Raw genomic sequence first — 19341 nt, 5'->3', positions numbered from 1 at the left:
CGGGCTCTTTAAAAGCTGAAGCACTCAGGCAGTCACTCTGCCGGCTTGGCTCACTGTTTTTTGCTACAGTAGCACATAGAAAAGCTGAATTTCACAATCAAAAAACTGTTTCAGAGTGAATTTTGCAACATCTGTCTGCAGCCACTCCCTCAGTGGATCCCACCCACCCCGCCCCCGTGGACTTGCAAGTGTCTAAGTAGCATAGCAGGTCATTAGCCGCCAGTATTGTGGAGGCTTTATTCTGCTTTTTGCTTCTGTCTTCCAGATCAGCAGTCTTATTATTAAAGACTGTTGCAAAGAAAGCTTTAAGTRGATCAGCCTTTTCCTTGCCCTTTACAGCTATGGTTTGCCTTCCATCCAGCAAGGGATGGAGATTCTCCTGAACCTTCATTTAACTGTGAATGCCATTAGAGAAACACTTTTTACTGTCTTTTATTGACAGTTGCCACTTTTACTGACAGTGGCCCTTCTAATTTTCTCGCCGTGTAACTGCAGGTTGACATCCCTGTAGTCCTCCTGAGTGGCTTTGCCCCTTCTACCAAACATTAAGTTACAATCTTTTTTATACTGAGCTCTGGCCAAAGCTCTCTGTGCAGCAAGCCATTATCTGGTCACTGGCTCATTATCTGGTACATGAAGACAGCCTGCTCCTACACCTTTAACAATTCCTTCTTGGCCTCCTAGATTCCTTTATCCTTCAGGACTGACTMCCAAGCAACTTTGTCAACCAAACCTCTGAACAGGCCAAAGTCTGCCCTCTAGAAGTCGAAGCGGAGGTTCTGCTAGCCTCTCTTTAATTCTCGGCAAATCAAAAACTCTCTCACTCAGTGCTTGCTGTGCCTAAGAAAGCCTCCGATCATTGCATCACCCACCAGAGTCCTTTTCTGCTCACAAAACAGTATGTCCACTGGGACATCTTCCCTGGTTGGCTTGCTCAGCAGCTGTGTCAGGAAGTTTTCTTCCACACAGACCAGGAACCTCCTAGATTGATCCTCTTCTGCTGTGCTGCATTTTCAGCAGCCATCTGGTAAGCTGAACTGCTCCCTTAAGAAGGGCCAGCAACCTCAAGACCTTTCCTAGCTGCTTCCAACATACTGCATCCTAGATGAACAGCCTAYAACAGACTCACCAAGATGTCTGCTTTCATCAAGATGTGGCCTTCATCTTGATTCTTACTCAACTCTTTTGGTACCATCATCAAGCTCCAGACAATCAAGACAGGGCGACAACAAGAACCTATTTCTAATATCCAACCCAAACCTTCCCTGACATCCAGGCCATTCCGTTGGGTTCTGTCACTGCTCACAACAGAAAAGAGATGAGTATCTGCCCCTCCTCTTCCTCTCATCTTCCTCTCATGAGAAAGGTAGAGACTACCATGACGTCTTCCCTCAGTCTCCTCATGTCCAGGCTGAACAGACCAAATGACCTCAGCTGCTCTTAAGTAGTTTCCCCTCCAGGCCCTTCCCCATCCTTGTGGCCCTCCTTTGGAGGCTGAGAGCTTTWATGTTCTTCTCATATTGTGGAACTCAAAACTGCAAACAAGGACTCTGCCCCAGGTCAGAGCAGAGAAGAACAATCCCCTCCCTGGCCCAGCTGGCAATGCTGTGCCTGATGCACCCCAGGACTGGGTGGCTCTYCTGGCTGCCAGGGCACTGCTGGCTCATGTTCAACTTGTCACTGACCATTGTAAAGGTTAGTAAAACAAAGCACAAATTAGCTTACTTTATTTCAGGAGTAACGATTTCTGCTGCTAAACTGTCTGAAGGCTCTTGTCTTCCCAGAGGCATCAATCCTGAGYAAGGAAAAGAACACCACTTACTTTCTTTACATGAAAAGAAGTAGACATTGTTCTGGAAGCTTTAGATTACTGCTAGACAATGTAAAATAACACCAAGTCAGGTTACAGCAAGACTTGACAGACAAGCACCGTTTCATTTGGTGAATCATTACTTCTGACTTCATCCATTCTGAAGAAGTAATATAGCAGTTTATTTTCTGATCATTATCTAAGAAATACAAAGCTACACAAGATTACACATAGATATGAACTATAACACATGAAACATCATCAGAAAATATTTCTCTAAAGAAAATTATGTAACTACACAGAAATCAGATACATATTACAAAAATACCCCACTGGAGACAACACTAAAATTTCTGATTGGTTGAAATAACATTTGAAGCTTTTGCCTGCTTATGAATCCATTGAATTGTTGAAGATGTTTTTCACYGCTGATTTTAAAGGAGCTTAAATTTGTTCTGTGCTATATGAAGGCACATTCAATACTCTTCAGAAAACTTCTGTAAACTTTAGAAAAGAGGTATTTAATCTCTCTATTTGTCCTTTACCTGTAGTGGTGAGTTGACCCTCTTGAGCTTGTACACATCTAAGTTCTTCAATAGTTTCTTTCAAAGAATCCCTTTCTGTTCTTAATCTCTGAATTAGTGGAAAGAGAATGAATATCAGTCTTGGCAGTATCAATCTACCTCTAACAGCCTTCAAAATTTTAAAAACAATTTAATGCAACTAGAGATTATTTTCAAATTAAGATGTCTCAACCTATTTCCTAACAGAATAAATCTAAGCATTATATATTCCACAGGAAGAGTAGGCATTTTCTTTTTTTTTTGTTTTTTTTGTTTTTTTTGAGAAGGGTTGCTGATCTTACTGGTTTAAAGACAGCAGGATGTAAGCTTACAAAATCTTGATTTTGTATTATTAGTGAAACATAACTAATATAATAACATTTTATTATGACATGTAACTAATTATTTCACAATAATGACACAAAGCTCTGGTACCAGCTAGTAAACAGTATCCACTGGGCAACTCAGCTGTTTTCCTTTTATTGGGGTGATTCCAACGGAAATGGAAGTCAATTGGGAGATCACTGATTTTTCACTTTACCATGAATCCAAAAATCAGTCAGGAATGATGAACGAGCAGGTGAGTACACAACATAACATTACTTCAACATTTGTCTTTCACCAGGGAGAATGACAGCAGAATTTTCATATTCCATTCCTCCTGTGGGTTAGCTGGCCTTGTCATTCACCAGCATCTTGGCTATGAAAGAAAACTAGTTGCTTAAGATTGGGTCCAMAGAGAACTGACGAACAGGACTGGATCACCTTTGGATCCAGACAGATATGCTATTCAGTAGCATCAGGCAAGTACTCTTTTAATTTGGCAGAAGTACCTGGTAGCACCAAACTTTTGTCCAGAAGGTTGTCAGGCATCATGAAAAACCAAAGAAAATGGCTACCGTGAAATGATCCAAGTTGTAATTTGCTCCAAAATCAGACATGCTCAGTTTTACTAAAAGGTCCCTGTGTAAGTATGGAATTGTGTTGGCTGACAGACAGTATTTAATTTTACTAAYAGCTGATTACCAAATGACAGAATATTTTCCTGACTAGAAAATGCTCTAGGGCTTCACTGGTACAAGCCACTCAAATTATCTTAGTCCTTATCATATAACACACCACAGAGGCAAAATTCCAAGCTACTCTGCTGAAGATATCAAACACTACCATGCTTTGCCASAATACACAGAAAAGGATAAAATCCATTTCAGTACCTACTTCCTGACATACACAAGATACTACTATGTAGCTTGTGACCTGTGGTGGGCTACCTTACTGATACGTGTTCGCATGATGAGAGACTGCTACCTGTAATTTACTTCTCACAGGTGCATATCCATTCAAAAGAATGCAYTTGAAAACAACATCTAGCACAAAAAATTGCTATTTGCCAGGGGGTAAAACAGAAAGCTATATGACAATGGCCTGCAATTCAGATCCTTTGTGCAAGATGAAATGGTCCACTGAGCCACGGATAAGCCACAGAAACAACCTTACCATTGTTAAACACAAAATAACTGGGAAAAAAACATTAAAAATAAAAAGCAGGAAAAAAAGCCAAAGCACAATACCAATACAGTTACTATAAACATTCCAGCCTGAATTGAAGGGCAGATGGAAATGACATGAAGGTCAAGTGTCCACTGCAGCTTGAAAATTTAATAAAACATGTAAATCAATGACCTATGAACATAAAATAACTGAAATATTTCAGTTTAAATCATATTTAAATGCTGGGCTTGGAAATCTTGGAAATAACTGGACATGAAATATGACTATTGAAGAAAAAGCCTAGAATTTCCAGCAGTCAGATCAATGGACTTATAGTTAAAACATGCCTAAGAAACTTCTAGCATCAATTGATGACCTCGATTTTAGGTAGTTTGAGGTACCTGCATATACATTCCTAAGAAACAAGTTGAAATTAACTGTCGAGAAATGACAGTGTGCAAGAGAAGTCTGAAGGATCAGTCTCAGCAAGACAGGACAGAGTAATTAATTGTAGAACCACCAGAAAATGACACTTGGGGAAGGGGATAGATTGGTATCTACCCTGTGTGTTTCACATCGGCAGTATAAGCTAGGTCAACAAGAAGCTGTCATAAAAGGTGAGATCACCACTAAGGACATTTCCCTCTACACAACTACTAAGCCTCTTGCTAYGTAAGTCATGACTCCACAAAGAGAAGCGTGCTGATGGTACCTCAAAGAATGCCTTAGGATGATACTGCAGAAACCCTGCTGTAAATAGCTTTTCAGAATATCTAAAAATTACCCTGGGTATTTATTAACCTTCTCAGGGTAAATYGTTAGGAAACAACTTCAAATGGCAAATATGAAAGCTTTTCCTCTTAAAAATGGTTGCAGGTCTTTTTGTACAGTCACTTTATTCCATGCTGTACAATTCTGAGGTTTAAAAAGTATCTCGTACTCAAACGTCAGAAAATTTTAGATGAAAAAAGACTTCCTAATTAAAAAAAATTGCTAACTAAAATTACCATATCTCTGTGTTATGAAGGATACAAAGTTGCTGTTATTACTAACAGAAAAACAACACCTTGGCACTTACATCTTTTTCTTTTTGGAGGCTGTCTACTTTTTCTTTCAGTCGTTTGCATTCATAATCTAATTTATCAGCTTTCTTGGATTCTTCAGATAACCTGTTTTGTAGTTCAACTGCCTGTGAGAACAAGAATCAATAACGTGTCTGCAAATATTGAAACAAAATACACAAGACAAAGTAGCCAATTACAATGCACCACAAGTCATGTCGTAAACAAGTGAAATTGTTACTTATAGGACATGCTAAAAACTGCTTTCATCAGTTGTTCTGAGTTTCAGCAAAATAAAAAGCATTCAAATATTAGGTCTCAGTACAAGCAAAAGATAGAAAAAATGTGAAGTATTTTCAGTACATCTACAACACAAATTTACGCCAAAGCAAGGTTTACTGAGAAAAAGCTATGTAGTTCTAGGAATCAAAAAGCTTAGGAACAGCAGAAGAATCTTTCTGCATTCTAAAAARCCTAGTTAAAAGAAAAAACTCTGAAGACAGCCAATTATCTTTAACTTTATTTCATAAGCTCACTCAAAATTCAACTACCAGTTCATACAGCCAGGCATCATTCCTTAACYTGAGATGTCCTAGTAATTTTTAACACACTAATATAAAGATTCAGCTACAGGCTCATAAGCAGTTTTCTTTATTTTGGAGAGAAATATTGCTAACAAAGCCACATGTATGCTTTCAACTACAGATCAGTAAAGTGCTCTTAAAACTAAGTGAGCAGAAATCTGAAAGCTGAGCACAACAGAAGGTGAAGCATGGCTTTTTCAAAACTCTCAGCCTTTACTAGCAAAGATTCATTTCCAGAACACTAGTAAAGCTCATATATAGAGAACATGGAAGCAAATAAGCTAAATAAAGACTGACCAGCAAACACAAAAGCTGAATGACGACTCAGCTAAAGACCTACAGCTTCTTCTAAAACAATTTATAAGAAGGCTTTTTCATGGCTTTTAGATTACAAAGGAAGTGATTAAAACAGTAGCCATACCTACATTAAGATTGCCTGCTGGTTCTAACTGCCTTTTATTTACAATGTGAACAATTATAGCAAAATAACTACAAGGCCTAAAATATGTATGGTCTTAGAAAAGAACTTTGCTGCTGTTGTTCTTAAATTAAAGACTGCAAAACCAGCAGGCCTGCATTTTCTGAGATTAAAGAAATAAAAATGTTAGATATGAAAATATTTCATTTTTCAGATGTGACATCTATGACTGCAGCTATCAGAATAACTGTAATATAAAAAAAAAAATCAGGCCTTCACCACTGACTGGGCCATCACTTGCAAAATATGAGAATTTTCATCTCAAAYGGAAACAGATGCATTCACATTTGCAATCAATCATGCTAAGGTAATGGTATGTAGRAAAACACAGCAAGAAATAAATTTGTCTTGAATTAGGATTTGCGGGTGTATAGGAAAACATAGTTTCATGGTAATAMAGAAGATTAGAAAAAATGAACAGCCATCACATTTACTAAGCATTATCAGTGTGTGGAATGAGTAAAGCAGGAATCTCGCAACAAAGAAAAGCAAGACATACTATTAACTATGTATCAGAAGGCACATGCACAAAGGGGCTGAATTAATATTACAGAATAAATTGTCCTGCAATGTTCACATTTCAATTCTTTATGCTGAAATAAAGTTTATTAGAAAAGGCTTGTGCTTGCTTTCCGAAGTGTGAAAACAGAACACYACCACTCAACCTCACCTCACAAAGATTGCTCTGTGCAGTGAAGATGCAATTTCCTTGCAATTTACTATATGAGTTTGAATCAAGCACTTTCATTTGCAAAGCACAATGCTTCTAAGCCAAAGAACTCTCTAATGGCATCCTCATGAGTGGAGTTAGATCCTTCAAACACCAGACAAGACATATCCCACTATAAGAGCACACTAGCACTCAGCAGTGTCATAAYATCAGAATCTTTATATTTGGCTTACTTCTGATAGCACAGTTTAGGATTCCCATAAAAATAATTTTGTGGCTTATGAGTCACAGGCAGGTCTCAAAATGAGCCCAGTCTTACAGACACTGAAGATAAACACACTGAGTGTTCATTTTGAGACACCATGGTTAGGTGAATAAAATACATCCACCACGAGACACCTAAGGCTTATTCCAGTCTCAGACAGTAAACAGTTTTGCACCGACCAACAGCTCCTCATACAGGAAATCCTACCCATAAATACAGGGAATAATGAAGAAAAGAAATACTTCAGCAGCACAAATAATAGGATTGGCCCTTCCAAAATCTTTTTGGTGGGTGAAATAAGAAGAATCAAATGCAGATGTTGAGGTTATGCAACAATATCACATGCTCAGCTGYTTAACAGCGTGAAATATTGGATTGCCAGTAAACTGGATACTACTCAAGTGTGGAAGGCCATTCCTTTCTACATTCACTTTTCCCTTTGTGCCCACAGAATCTTTTTTTTCTTTCTTTCTAGTRAAATCATTTGGGTGTATTTAAAATTAGCCCACAAAGGCTGAAACTGGTTGTCTTAAGCACTAAGATGATCAAGTGCAGGGAAAAAATCTATCAAGTCTTAGGGAGGCACATTGCTCCTCGGCTTGCAATACTGTTAGTGCTTGTTTCTGTAATTTATTCTACTGCAAACTGACATACAGTCAGGGACCCCTGTGCTGCGCAGAAATACAGAGCAGGCACCACTACTTTAATGAACCAGGCTCTGTCTGACCCTGTAACAAGAATGCCAGAATGACATCATGTCCCTGTAGCACAGAAGCAGAGAGAAAATTAAGCACATCTTCCACCTTTACAGAAACAGCACCACATGACACTTGAATAAGCAAAAGGATAAACAGGTGCCTTTCACTCCAGGGAGTGTGCTGGTGACACATTTTGTACTCCACTGGGTGCCTATAAACAACAAGGATGATGTGTTGTGTCCTTCCCTCTTCTGAACTGGAAAAATTCAGATGTATCAGACAAATTAGAACCTTAAAAAAGGGGCTACTTAACCACAGGAATAACTTAGCTCAGCTGTGGTATGTTCCTCACTTCTGGAAAATTGTAAATGAAAAGTGGATACTTTTTCTAAAAGGAGAAGCTCTAATTCAAGTCCTTGAATATGAATTTGGAGTAATTTCAGAAAAAAAAAAACCAAAAAACAAAAAACTTGACATCTTTGAGTTTTTAAATGCAAGAAATACTGCTTTTTGACCAAGTAACATAAACTTGTAGTAGTGACAAGAATTGCAGGAAAGAAGGACAAAGGTAGCACCTACAAAACACGGAAGTTCTCCAAAAAGGAGTTTCCTTTTCCACAGTCTCTTTTTTTTACTTTGAGGTATTAGCCGTTTTATGAAGATGAGGTGTTGAACAATACAGTGTACTGTAGTATTGACGATATCTGTCCTCACCTGTCTCTTGTACGTTTCCAGCTGACTGCGTGCTGCATTGGCTTTCCTTAGTTCTTCCTCCAGGCTCACGGTATTTTGCATGTACATTGTGTTCTTCTCTTCTAAAAGCTTCACTTGCCGCCGCAAATCACCCAGATCCTCCAATTTCTTTTTGTAYGACTCTACCTGGCTTTCTAACTTGGCTACTTTATCAGAAGAATGCCTGAAGGAACAGATTTGTATCAAATTTGAACTCTGAAGACTAACAAAATGAACAGAATTTAAAATGCTTCTTTATCCTTTTTTCTTAATACAGAAGACATTCTAAGACAACATGCAGAGAACAATAAAGCAATCATATCCTCCTATTACTGATGTTTTCGCTTTTAAACTGTCTRTTTTCTTCCCATAATTATTTGTCAACTCTAAAAGCTGCTGCTGAAGGCTCTGTAAGACCCTATCCCCCTTCCTAACACAAATTTGTTATCTGCTTCCAATCTTAAAATAATGGTTAAAACAACCTCACTCCTACCCATTTCCTTTAAATTCTAAATCATCTTCAGTCCTAAATTTTTCAAGGATAAAGAAGACAATACYCTCCATTTTCATGATAGCCAGGAATAAAGTCATAAAGATCCATGTCCTAGGCAAATTACACTTGATGACACAGAAGAGCCATAATAGTTTTGAAACTTGATTCCTTCTAAAAAAAAGAGGAAAAATGAAACACAAGGCTTCATTCACAGCTTTTCAGCGGTTTATCAATCCACTTGCTGCAATACCATGATAGCAATGGACCTCACCTCCCACAATGATCTCTGCTACTATTACTGTCCTCGCTTTCATTTTAGAATCAAACAAATTACAGACGTAACTTCCTGTAAAATCCAGGGAATTTCCCACTGAATTGATGGGTCAGTTTACTGGACACTGAGGCAAACCAAYTCTGCTTAATCCTCAGTGAGGGACAGGACCTTTCTCGGGACAAGGAATTGCACTCTGAACCCATGCCACCCACAGTTATGTTTAYGCAGCCTGAGAGGTTCATTCCTTATATTAATGACAAAAAGGATAAAGACAGACAGTTTTGGTAGAAGGTTGGTGAGTCAGGAATGGCAGTATTAAATAATGCTGGCTGGAGAGAATGAGTAACTGTTCTGAACAACCCRTGACAGCAAGGTGCCAATACTGAAGGGCTACGTTCCATAGTGAGAGTGGCTATCCCACCCTACAAACCCGTAGTATCATCAAATCATGACAACTTTTGTTGCTAAAATCCAGTGGCAATGAAAGCTGCAACAGATGCTGTTCATATTGACATTATATGCTAAACCAAAAGCACCACCCAAAGTCCAAACAATGCAAATGCAGGAAAGCAAATGGCTTAGTTTCCTTATGAGAACAGATACCCAAGATATAATGAAGGTGAATATTGCATATTCAAGAGATCAATGAGTGATCTTTTATAACCATAAATTGGCACGGAATTACCAAATTTACTAATAGTTATTGATTAGGTACACAATAGCAACAATTATACTCAAGCAGAGTTGGATGCTGGTCTGTGCACATAAGAAGAACCTTGGCATTGAAGAAGTGTTTAACGTTTTAATTATTTAAACAAAAGATAATGTAGATTAAGTACACAAATCACATAGATTAGAAGTTAATAGTTAAAAAAAGGGTTAATGGAAAAAAATTTACCTGAGTACATCTATCTCATCCTTCAGAGACTGAGCCTCCTCTGCCAATGTAGTAAGCTCTTCTGTTTGTTGTCTCAATTCGGCAATTTCCTTTTCTAGTTCTTCACAGCGTATTCGATAGTCATCTTTGGCAGCTTCTAATCTGTAGGAATGAAAAAAACGCAGAAAGCAATTTCTTATCATGAGCCACAGTTATCTTTCCTCATCATCATCCCCTCGAAGAACGCACAAAATGGACTTCTACTGCAGTGAAGGTAAGAAACAGCCCAACGTGCTTATTCAAAATGCAAAAGCAGATTGACTTTATTGATGCTCCCAATTTAGTATCAGTCTTKCAGTCTGAAAATTCACCAGATAGTACACATTCTCATAAAGACAAATACTGAGGGATCTTCTATAACAGTAGTTTACAACAATGGAAGCTCAAGCAGAAATTTTCACTTTCTCATGTTTTGATACATAGAGTTTGAAAATGATATCTTTATTCTAAGATTTTGTTCAGCAGTCCAACCCATCTACACCTCCAACATACTGACCTGATTGATGTTATATATTGCGTGATGCCATAGACCTCTCACCAAAGTTGCTTTATTTATTGACTCATAAAGAATCTGTGCATGCCCAGTATGTCTGAAGAGCCAAGTTATTTAGTTAGCAAGTAAAGAACTCCAACCAGTTGTTGGAGTGAACTGCTTGCCTACAGCATACACAGGCAAAGCTTCATTAATGGGGCAGGGAACAAAGGGAATAGAAACTTTGTTCTATTGAATGAATGGAAGAGGACACAAGCAGGAACACAGTGTCCTACTGTGATTCTGCTCTGAAATTAAAACAAAATTCAACCAGAACAAGAGATAACGACATGAGGGGAAAAAAAAAAAATCACTCAAAGAGTCCAAAAATAATCTACATGAATGGAGACAGGAGGAAGTCTTTAAGTCATCTAAACCAGAAACAACAAAGATTAGGACTGTGACAGACCAGAACTGTCATAGGACAAAGAGGCAAGACTAGGAGGAAAACTGATGTATCAGACTGGGCACCAGCTAAGCTGTACATCTGTCCTGCTTGGTCAGGTAGAGCTGCAAGCAACACATACAAATCACCATTTGAAATCATATGCTATGACGAGAGAGGAAGGGAAGGAGGTAAAGGAGACTGGGAATGAGTCTCAAATGTGAAAAGGGTTTAGAGTGACCTTCAGARCCTTAAACTAGAGTTTCAGGTAGTGCAGATACTGAACTTGGGGACAAAATCTGTTCAAATGGTAATTGATAGCAGACTCAGGTGGGAATCATTGCAGAACATGGAGACAAATCAGAAGAGATAAAATAGGTCATTATCACTATGTTATTCCTTTACATGGTACATGTATAAAAAGAAGAAATCCAGGCTCCAGCTCTTGTGAAGAGAAACACTGAATGTTTTTCAAGAAACTGATGGGAGATGATAGGTCAGAATAAGAAGGAAAGGCGGCTAATCAAGAGGAATTGGAAAAATGGCAAAACAGACGAAAATRGAAAGTAACATGGCACATATTGAAAGAATTGGAAAAGGGCAATGACAGGAAGACAGCAAAAGAAAAACTGGCACTGTAAAGAAATACAATAATTTCACTCACAAAGGAGAYGGAAAGTATGGCAAAGAGAATGAAAAGGTGATGGTGAATGAGCTTTCTTCATCACAATAGGCTTACATAGCCTGAAAGGAACAATCAAAAGAACCAGGAAGGAYATGTAAAGAGGAACTGTAATTTCACATATTGAGGAAATGGAAATGAAGTGCAGACCTCATATGCGGATAATCTCCATCTTCCATCATCTATGRAATCTGTTTCCAAATTCAGAGAAGGACATATTTTGCTATGTATATAATGCCACTRGCAGTTAGGCCTGTAGCAAACTTCCATCTAGGAATTACTACATCTTAAAAATACAACCAGAATAATTTGCATAAAGGAAAGCATTCCACTTTTCATTCTCRCTGACTTTGGAAAACATGGATGAAGTGACTGTGCACAAATAATTCAAAGTAACTCACAGTAGAGTGACATATAAGGCATTTCAGCATTAAGAAATCGTACTTTTAATAACGGTGGAGCCTGTAAAGAGCAAAATTATAACATCACTTCAAAAATCATACTACTGCAGATACACACTAGCCATTRTCCTAATTCATATTTGCCAGCAGAACCACAAGTATCTAAGTCACCTCTACTGCCAGCTACAAACAAACAATATAACCAAGTGTAGCTTTTCTACCTGAATGTTTCCTCTTGGAGCTGTTCTAATTGTGTCTGCAGCTGCAGGTGTCTACGACCTGCAGGACTGTTGGGATCTTCAATAGAATCAGATTGATTTAAACGTTCCATCAAAATCTGGTTCTCGGCAAGCAGGCTGCTCTTCTCCTCTTGGAGCGCTGCAACCTGTTGTAATAAAAGTATGAATAGGAATAACTAACCTACCCAGATACACAGAGCAGTACTTTTTCCCTTTCCACAATGAAATATTAACACAGGCCACAAACAGACACACGCAAGCTTCATGAATCACATTTCACAAGAATACATTGTATCATTAAGTAGGAATTCAATTGCTAAGTTATGTAACCAAGGTATTGCAATATTAGCGCAGTTATCACTTAGGGAATCTAATTATTCTTTGATCTATTTTGCACAAGGATTTAAAGCAAGTCTTTTTTATGACAGAAGATAATTTCATTATAATAMAATTGCATACTTTACCCACAAATAAATAAAACCAGCCCTCCACAGKAAGGGCCATGTGCAAGAAGGCCTGAAACAGTGATGCAGTCTCAAAGATGACTCTGTTTCCACTAACACTGTGAAAACAGGCAGTAGCGCAAAAAACCCAAAGTGCTCCAACAACTGAAACATGGGTTCATACATTAAACATGACACACAGATCAGCTTTATTAATTCCAACAGTTACTGCACTGCAAAAAGCCTGAGTTAAAACTCCAAAGWAAGGTTGCAACAGTAATGCCTTTTAGGGTTCCCCCTTACACTTCTCACATCTTCCCGATGAGTATAACTGACTTACAGTAAGACTCAGTCTAAACACATACACATCTAATGGTCTACACCAACTTCTGACTAGGCTTTAACTCATAACTGGAACTGTCACAGCAGCAGAATTTGTATTAGTTTTCTATAGCAAGAGTTTTATCACACAACTGAAACCATTCCTACCTGAATGAAAAAAGGTTTTGCTAGTAAGAATCATTCTAATACTAGCCAACACGACAACAAGAGAAGAAAACAATGACATTAATTCTGCCACCACAAGTGAAAACAAAATAATTACTGTGTCATTTTCACCTCCCTTCTAAAAATTACGTTTCCATACTATACTATTTATTTTCAGCCACCTAAAATTTAACACATCTTTTGCTCACTTCAAAATTGATACAGACACTATAGCAAACTTACCTGCATGTCTAACTCATGACATCTCTGGGCAATTTCTTCTTTTGTTGCAAGTGCTTCATTTAATTCTTCTGTAGTTTTCTTCAGCTACCATAAACAACAAACATTTACATTCCCATCACTCTCCATGATTCATTTAAAAATATTCTGAACTACATGTCTGTAAAATTATTTTTACATTCAGGTAATACATTAATACATTTAAAAACTAAGTAATTCTGCTCTTATAAAGAAAAAAAGAAGCAGATGTGAAAACTGTTTAGTTCGTGTATTAGTAAAAAGTAAATGTACCAGAAATTAATATTTGCTCTTACATTAGAATTGTTACATCTATTCTATAAACTGAATCAAAAACTCTTGAAGAACTTGGGCCTGAAGAACTCATCAAATCTGCACACTGAAAAAAACTGTCAATACCACTTTTCTTTATAGATTCAGAGAGTGAATAATTTCAATTTTCAATCTACTTTTGAACTATGGGAAGGACTGGAAGGTGGAATACAGGGAATGGACAATTAGGGTAAAACCTCTCTTGTTACTGGAAGCTACTTTTAGTGCACAACAGGAGTAAAACTCACATGCTGACAGAAAAGCCAACCCTTCTGAAAAAGGGCACTGAATCTTGTAAGCAGTGGGAAATACTCAAGATACTTCCTTTCAAAGGCTCCATGTTTAAAGATATGTATCTCAACTAGTTTGCAATTGAATGCAGTTAAGGTAACAYAAAAACATAGCTACAGGAAATTTGGTCTGATAAAATAGGAGCATCCATGTTACATATATAGATACATGTGTATTATTATATATAATGAAGTTTAAATGGGCTTTCTCAAACAGCATCATCATCCTTGCATTTGCAAGTTTATTTCTCAAATACATATGTTTACATACAAAAATTAGTTTCATCTGCCAGCATTTCCAGATTTCTGCAGAGAAAGCATGATGGAGGAATACAATGAAYCCCACTTTACTATTCTTTTCTCAATTAGAAAAAAAAATGAGGAAGCAAGACAGTGTTAGCATGAGGATAAGCTAGTAAAAAAATTGGTTTGTTTATTTTTTAAATATATCAGACCAGGAAGGATTATATTTGAAAACTTTTCTTCTATATTGCAGCAGTTTCAGGATTTCCATAGAAGTAGGGTAATKTTTAAAACTGACTTAGGAAGTAGGAACTCACATACAAATATTTATTCAAATACTACATATTCTTTATYTTTCTCTCACCATACCTAAAGATTTGTAATTATCTGCAGTTTTGMTTTATTATTCCATATAGCTAGACTGATTTTTCAAACCAACTTTTTAATCTTCTTTACACATATGACAGGAGAAAATGCAATTTATAAAGCTAAAGGACTTGAAATAGTAACATTTAGTTTTCCACTTTACTTTTCCACAAAACTCTTTAATGATTAAGAGAAAAAAAAAAAAAAAAAGAAGACAGATCTCTTAATATGGAAAAAAAGACTGGCCACTGATGTGCTATGATTGAAGGAAAAGAAACATCTAGTCTTAGATACCTGCCGATCAAGGTCAACGTAAGCATCATTTCCAACAGAGACTGGAGACTCTTTACTCATCAACTGCAATTAGATTACACTGGATTAGAAAAAGCAAAGATTTATTTTTATATTAAAACGTAAACTTCAATGAAATACTGAGCTGATTTTTAGGAGCTGACTTTTGGGAGTTTTAATCTGAATTAATTTGAAAGTTTTTAACTTCATTTTTATACATGAGATATTCAGAAACAAGAACAAAAAAAATCTTCATAATTAGTAATATTTAGAGYACTATAAAAGAAACCTTACACCATCTCTTTTTCTTCTGACAATGCACATTCTTTATCTATGATGAAGCCTACAGTACATCCCACTAATTTTTTTACTGTAATGGCATTGGAATGATARTAGATGTCAACATACTTTGCAAGACCTTTAATTTTTCTCTGCTAGTGAGTGGTTTTCATGYTTGCATTGCCTGGTTGTTAAAATCTATTTACTTATTTATTTATTTATTTCACTAAGTCCCAGGGCATATCTCTCTCAACTAATGGTGCAAACTAAAAATTATTAAAATTCTGCTCCGGAGTTGTCTGTAATTTTGAAATTTCAAAAGAAACTCTGTAGAGCACACTCCTGACAGGAGTATTACAATTCCTTGTGTACTGTTTTAATGCAGAAATAGCTGATAGTGGTTTTGACCAAGAATATTTTAAAAAACTCAAAACCAATAAACCACATGAAAAAAGAACCCCAACCAAACCCTCAAATCAAATCCTATGAAACTGGCTGATGTGCTTATTAAAAGAAAGAAAAAAAGCTGGTAAGTGTTCTTTCAGTAACATAATAATCAGCTGCACAGGCTGGTAAAAGTGAAATCAAGTGTAGCAGAAATTGTAGCTCAGCAACCTTCTCCCACATACCTCAAGCAAAGATACTAAGGTAATGTTATTACTAAAAATTGTAAGACACAAACATGATCAGTCTTCTCAATCCTGTCTGTTTACATCACTGTGTACAAGTGAAAAATCCCTGTTTGACATTTACAAACATACATGCTTACATTTCTCTCACTTTCCCCATTTCCTTAATTGGTATTTAGCTGCATAATTTATATCAATCTCTCTCCTGAGCACTCCTCCTCAAGCCCTGACAGTGTTTGCCAAATTTCTCCTATTTTGTCTACACCTTTACAATGACAAAATCAAGCCCATATTCTCCGTAACAATAATTAGAAAGTCCCTAGCTCAGAGCTGTCTSCTGAAAAATAAAGTCTTGTCTTTCTGATTACCATGTATAATGGCATTACAAACTTGTTTTCAGTTTAGGGCCCTGTTTCTTAGCATGATTGTCATTTAAATAAAATCTTCCAATCCCTCCCTGCTCTGTGATAYTCACACACACACTTCAATTAGTGCATTTCAACAGCTTTTGCAGATGACTAACAGGGATATCTCATATTAATCAAATACTGAACTCCTCTCACTATTTTATACTCCACAATGCTGTTCACAGACACTCTGGACACATGTGCTCACAAACACACAAGTTCTTGCTATGGTAGCACAGTCCAATGAGCAGGTGCCACGTGTATGCAGCTCACAAGGGTGTACATGTCCCTAACTGCCACCACCCTTTTCTGGCCCTAACACAACTTCCTCTTTGAAAAAACAGCTCGAAAAACCTGTCCAAGACTTACAGTAAAAGGAATACAAGTGACCACACAACCCACTAGAGGCCACTGTGGTGTCATTGCTTTCTGTGACTTGCCATACAGCAGGCCAAGGCCAATAATAAAATCCCTATTTTCTTAAATGAGTTTTATCATCTCTTCCAAAATGTCTTGTTTTTGAGAAACCTTAGCAGACATTTCCAGAGAAGAAGACATCATCTGGAAYAGGATTAGGAAGTGGAGATACATAGTCTTGGTATACCATGAATGCTACACAGCACTTACAAATTTCAGTCCACAAGGTACAAWAAGAATGTAATTTCAAGTGTGAATAAGGCGCCAAGGGCAAGAGCCATAGATACATGTGCAGATGACTGATGCAATGCAACAAAAAGCACCTTGCAATTGGATGGTCTGTGGTATGGAAGGAATGCTACATACAAAATTTAAACTGTTTTGTGTCGACTATCACMATCAGCAAAGAACAGGAATGAGATTGCTAGGTAACTCAAAAGAACACAGGAAGCTAACTTCTGATCATCAGTTAACAATAAAACAAAGTTAAGAAGTCAGGATGCAAGATAGAATTACCACAGCAAAGGAGTGCTTCCATCTTTTCCCTACATGTCTCTCCACATACTGTGAAGCACAATAGTTAATGCAAAAACATGTCTTGGCCATGCTCTGCCTGTGCATGGCTTCTTCCYACTTAAAACAAAAACTTTACCATAAATAGCACAGCCAATAGAGCACAACCCCACCCACCTTCCCAAACTTCTCTCTCTTCAGTGAGATTTTCTGAAAATTTCAAGGCAAGTTTTACTGAATGCTATTTTAGGATTCACTGCAGACAGGTACGTCAACTTGAAACACACACTACACTTTCCATCCACCTAAAAAATAAAAGGTAAAAGGCTGGCCTAGTTTCCTCTATTGTTCACTTTGTTTCTGGTCAATCAGCATTCTTTGATACTACAGAAATTTAGAGCTGCAAAACGGTCATTTAATCAGCGACCTGCTCAATGGCTCATCAGCTCTTTCTGCACTATTTATTACTAATGCTACAATACTAGTAGATTGTCAATAATTTTTAAAGCAAATTTCTTTACTGTTTTCTGCTGTTTGTCTCCTTTACTTAAAGGCTCACATTCAGAAAAAATAAATTAAATACTGACATAGTATTTATGCTTCACATACATACTTCACATACAACATGCCAGTGTGATATTAGAATGTGTGGTTTTGAGAGGTATGAATCAATGGCAATACTTTTGAGGTTAGAGGGGCAAACTTTATTTAATTTGTATTCCAAATGAAAAAGAATAAAAAGCAGAAGTGGCCTTCTCATTTTCCCTTCACATCTGTAAGTTTTATTTTTAAAGGACCAGACTACAAGGGKAATAAAGGTTTACTTCCACAGTTTTACAGCAGTGGAATTTGCCTTCATTTCCAAACTCATCGTTTAGCTTTAGTATTATCACCTATTTTCACATGTAACTTCAACAGAGGATGATGTGCAGAGATTCTAAAAAGGGAAATTAAAAAAATGTCCACAAATTCAAGCAATTATGCATTATGCTTCTACAGGACACAAAATGCATGTTTAAGAGCCTCCCACAGTGAAATAAACAAGTAACTAGCATTTACAGCTTCGTTATTCTTCTGGTTTGTTTTGCACAGAGGTCAGTCTGGGTTTTAAATGGGGTAATAACCTGGACAACATGATTATTCTTACATTATTTTTGTAGTTTTATGAGAAGCAGTTGTCTTTCCCTATTAATCCTTTACATCTATATTTTTCCATGCTAATAGCTTCAGCATGATATCTTACATAACACTTACATGTCTGCTAATCCTATATTATTAAAACTTCCATTTTTTAACTGCTTTCATTGTGAAATGTGAACAAGCTGTGTTGTCATGGATACATAAAGATTAGGGAAGGTGTAAAATGATCAGAAAACCTGCATGCATGAATAACCTGAATTATGAAAGCTTTTTTCCCCCTATACRCGATTTTGCAAACACAGCTGCTCTATTTTGTTGATGATTTTAAAGTCTAAAACATTCACTTTATCTGAAACGCTTCTACGTAATATTTAATATTATGTAAGAGTACGTAATATTTACAAGCTCACTTAAGCGCCCTCAAAACAATATCAAAACCTAGCTTCTTTACTCAGTGTTTTTTTTCTTTTTTAAAACATCTTTATGTCAATTTTTATGAGTAAARGCTATGTATGACACTGTATATTATTTAAAGCAACTGGACTTCCTTCTTCCAGTTGACACCCAGTTTATCCTCCAGGCTATCTGCTGATAGACCCAACAAAATGCTACTATATAATTTTCCAACTATTTAAAAATAATTTTACTTCAGACAAGATAAACCTTTAAACAACCAGGACAACATACAGGAGGGAAAAACCCCACAAAACCAAAAGTGGAAGTAATACAGTCGGCATTATCACAGGCAAGTAAACACCTTCTCCTATGCATCCCAGAAAGTTTTGACACTGCTTCTGGCACCATTCTGACTCTTGACTTGCACAGAGAGCAGCTAAGTGATTAAGTGTAGAGATATTCTAAACAACAAAGGCCAACTATTTGTTTACCTCAGCTACCACCTTCATCAATAATGGACTTGGCTATTCCAGGATGAGACTTGGGAAAATGACAGCAGAATTCCAAAGAAAGGGA

The 19341-nt window shown here is 37.0% G+C and overlaps 1 protein-coding gene across 3 annotated transcripts in view; it reads right to left on the bottom strand.

Annotated features, from left to right (window-relative positions):
* The window catches only part of HOOK3 (hook microtubule tethering protein 3), an 84931-nt gene that overhangs the window by 26321 nt on the left and 39269 nt on the right, over positions 1 to 19341 (bottom strand). For all 3 annotated transcript variants that reach the window (XM_057373253.1, XM_057373254.1, XM_057373255.1), the window contains 8 exons: positions 14988 to 15050; positions 13468 to 13551; positions 12278 to 12441; positions 10018 to 10158; positions 8335 to 8536; positions 4943 to 5053; positions 2356 to 2443; positions 1726 to 1795 (listed from right to left, as the gene is read on the bottom strand). In XM_057373253.1, the coding sequence (XP_057229236.1) occupies positions 1726 to 1795; positions 2356 to 2443; positions 4943 to 5053; positions 8335 to 8536; positions 10018 to 10158; positions 12278 to 12441; positions 13468 to 13551; positions 14988 to 15050 (923 nt within the window). The remainder of the gene's footprint in view (positions 1 to 1725; positions 1796 to 2355; positions 2444 to 4942; positions 5054 to 8334; positions 8537 to 10017; positions 10159 to 12277; positions 12442 to 13467; positions 13552 to 14987; positions 15051 to 19341) is intronic.

Source organism: Malurus melanocephalus, unplaced genomic scaffold (genome assembly GCF_030028575.1).
Source record: "Malurus melanocephalus ecotype Western Australia unplaced genomic scaffold, MMel_1.1 scaffold_191, whole genome shotgun sequence".
Lineage (NCBI taxonomy): Eukaryota > Metazoa > Chordata > Aves > Passeriformes > Maluridae > Malurus > Malurus melanocephalus.
This window is presented reverse-complemented; position numbering and strand designations above follow the sequence as displayed.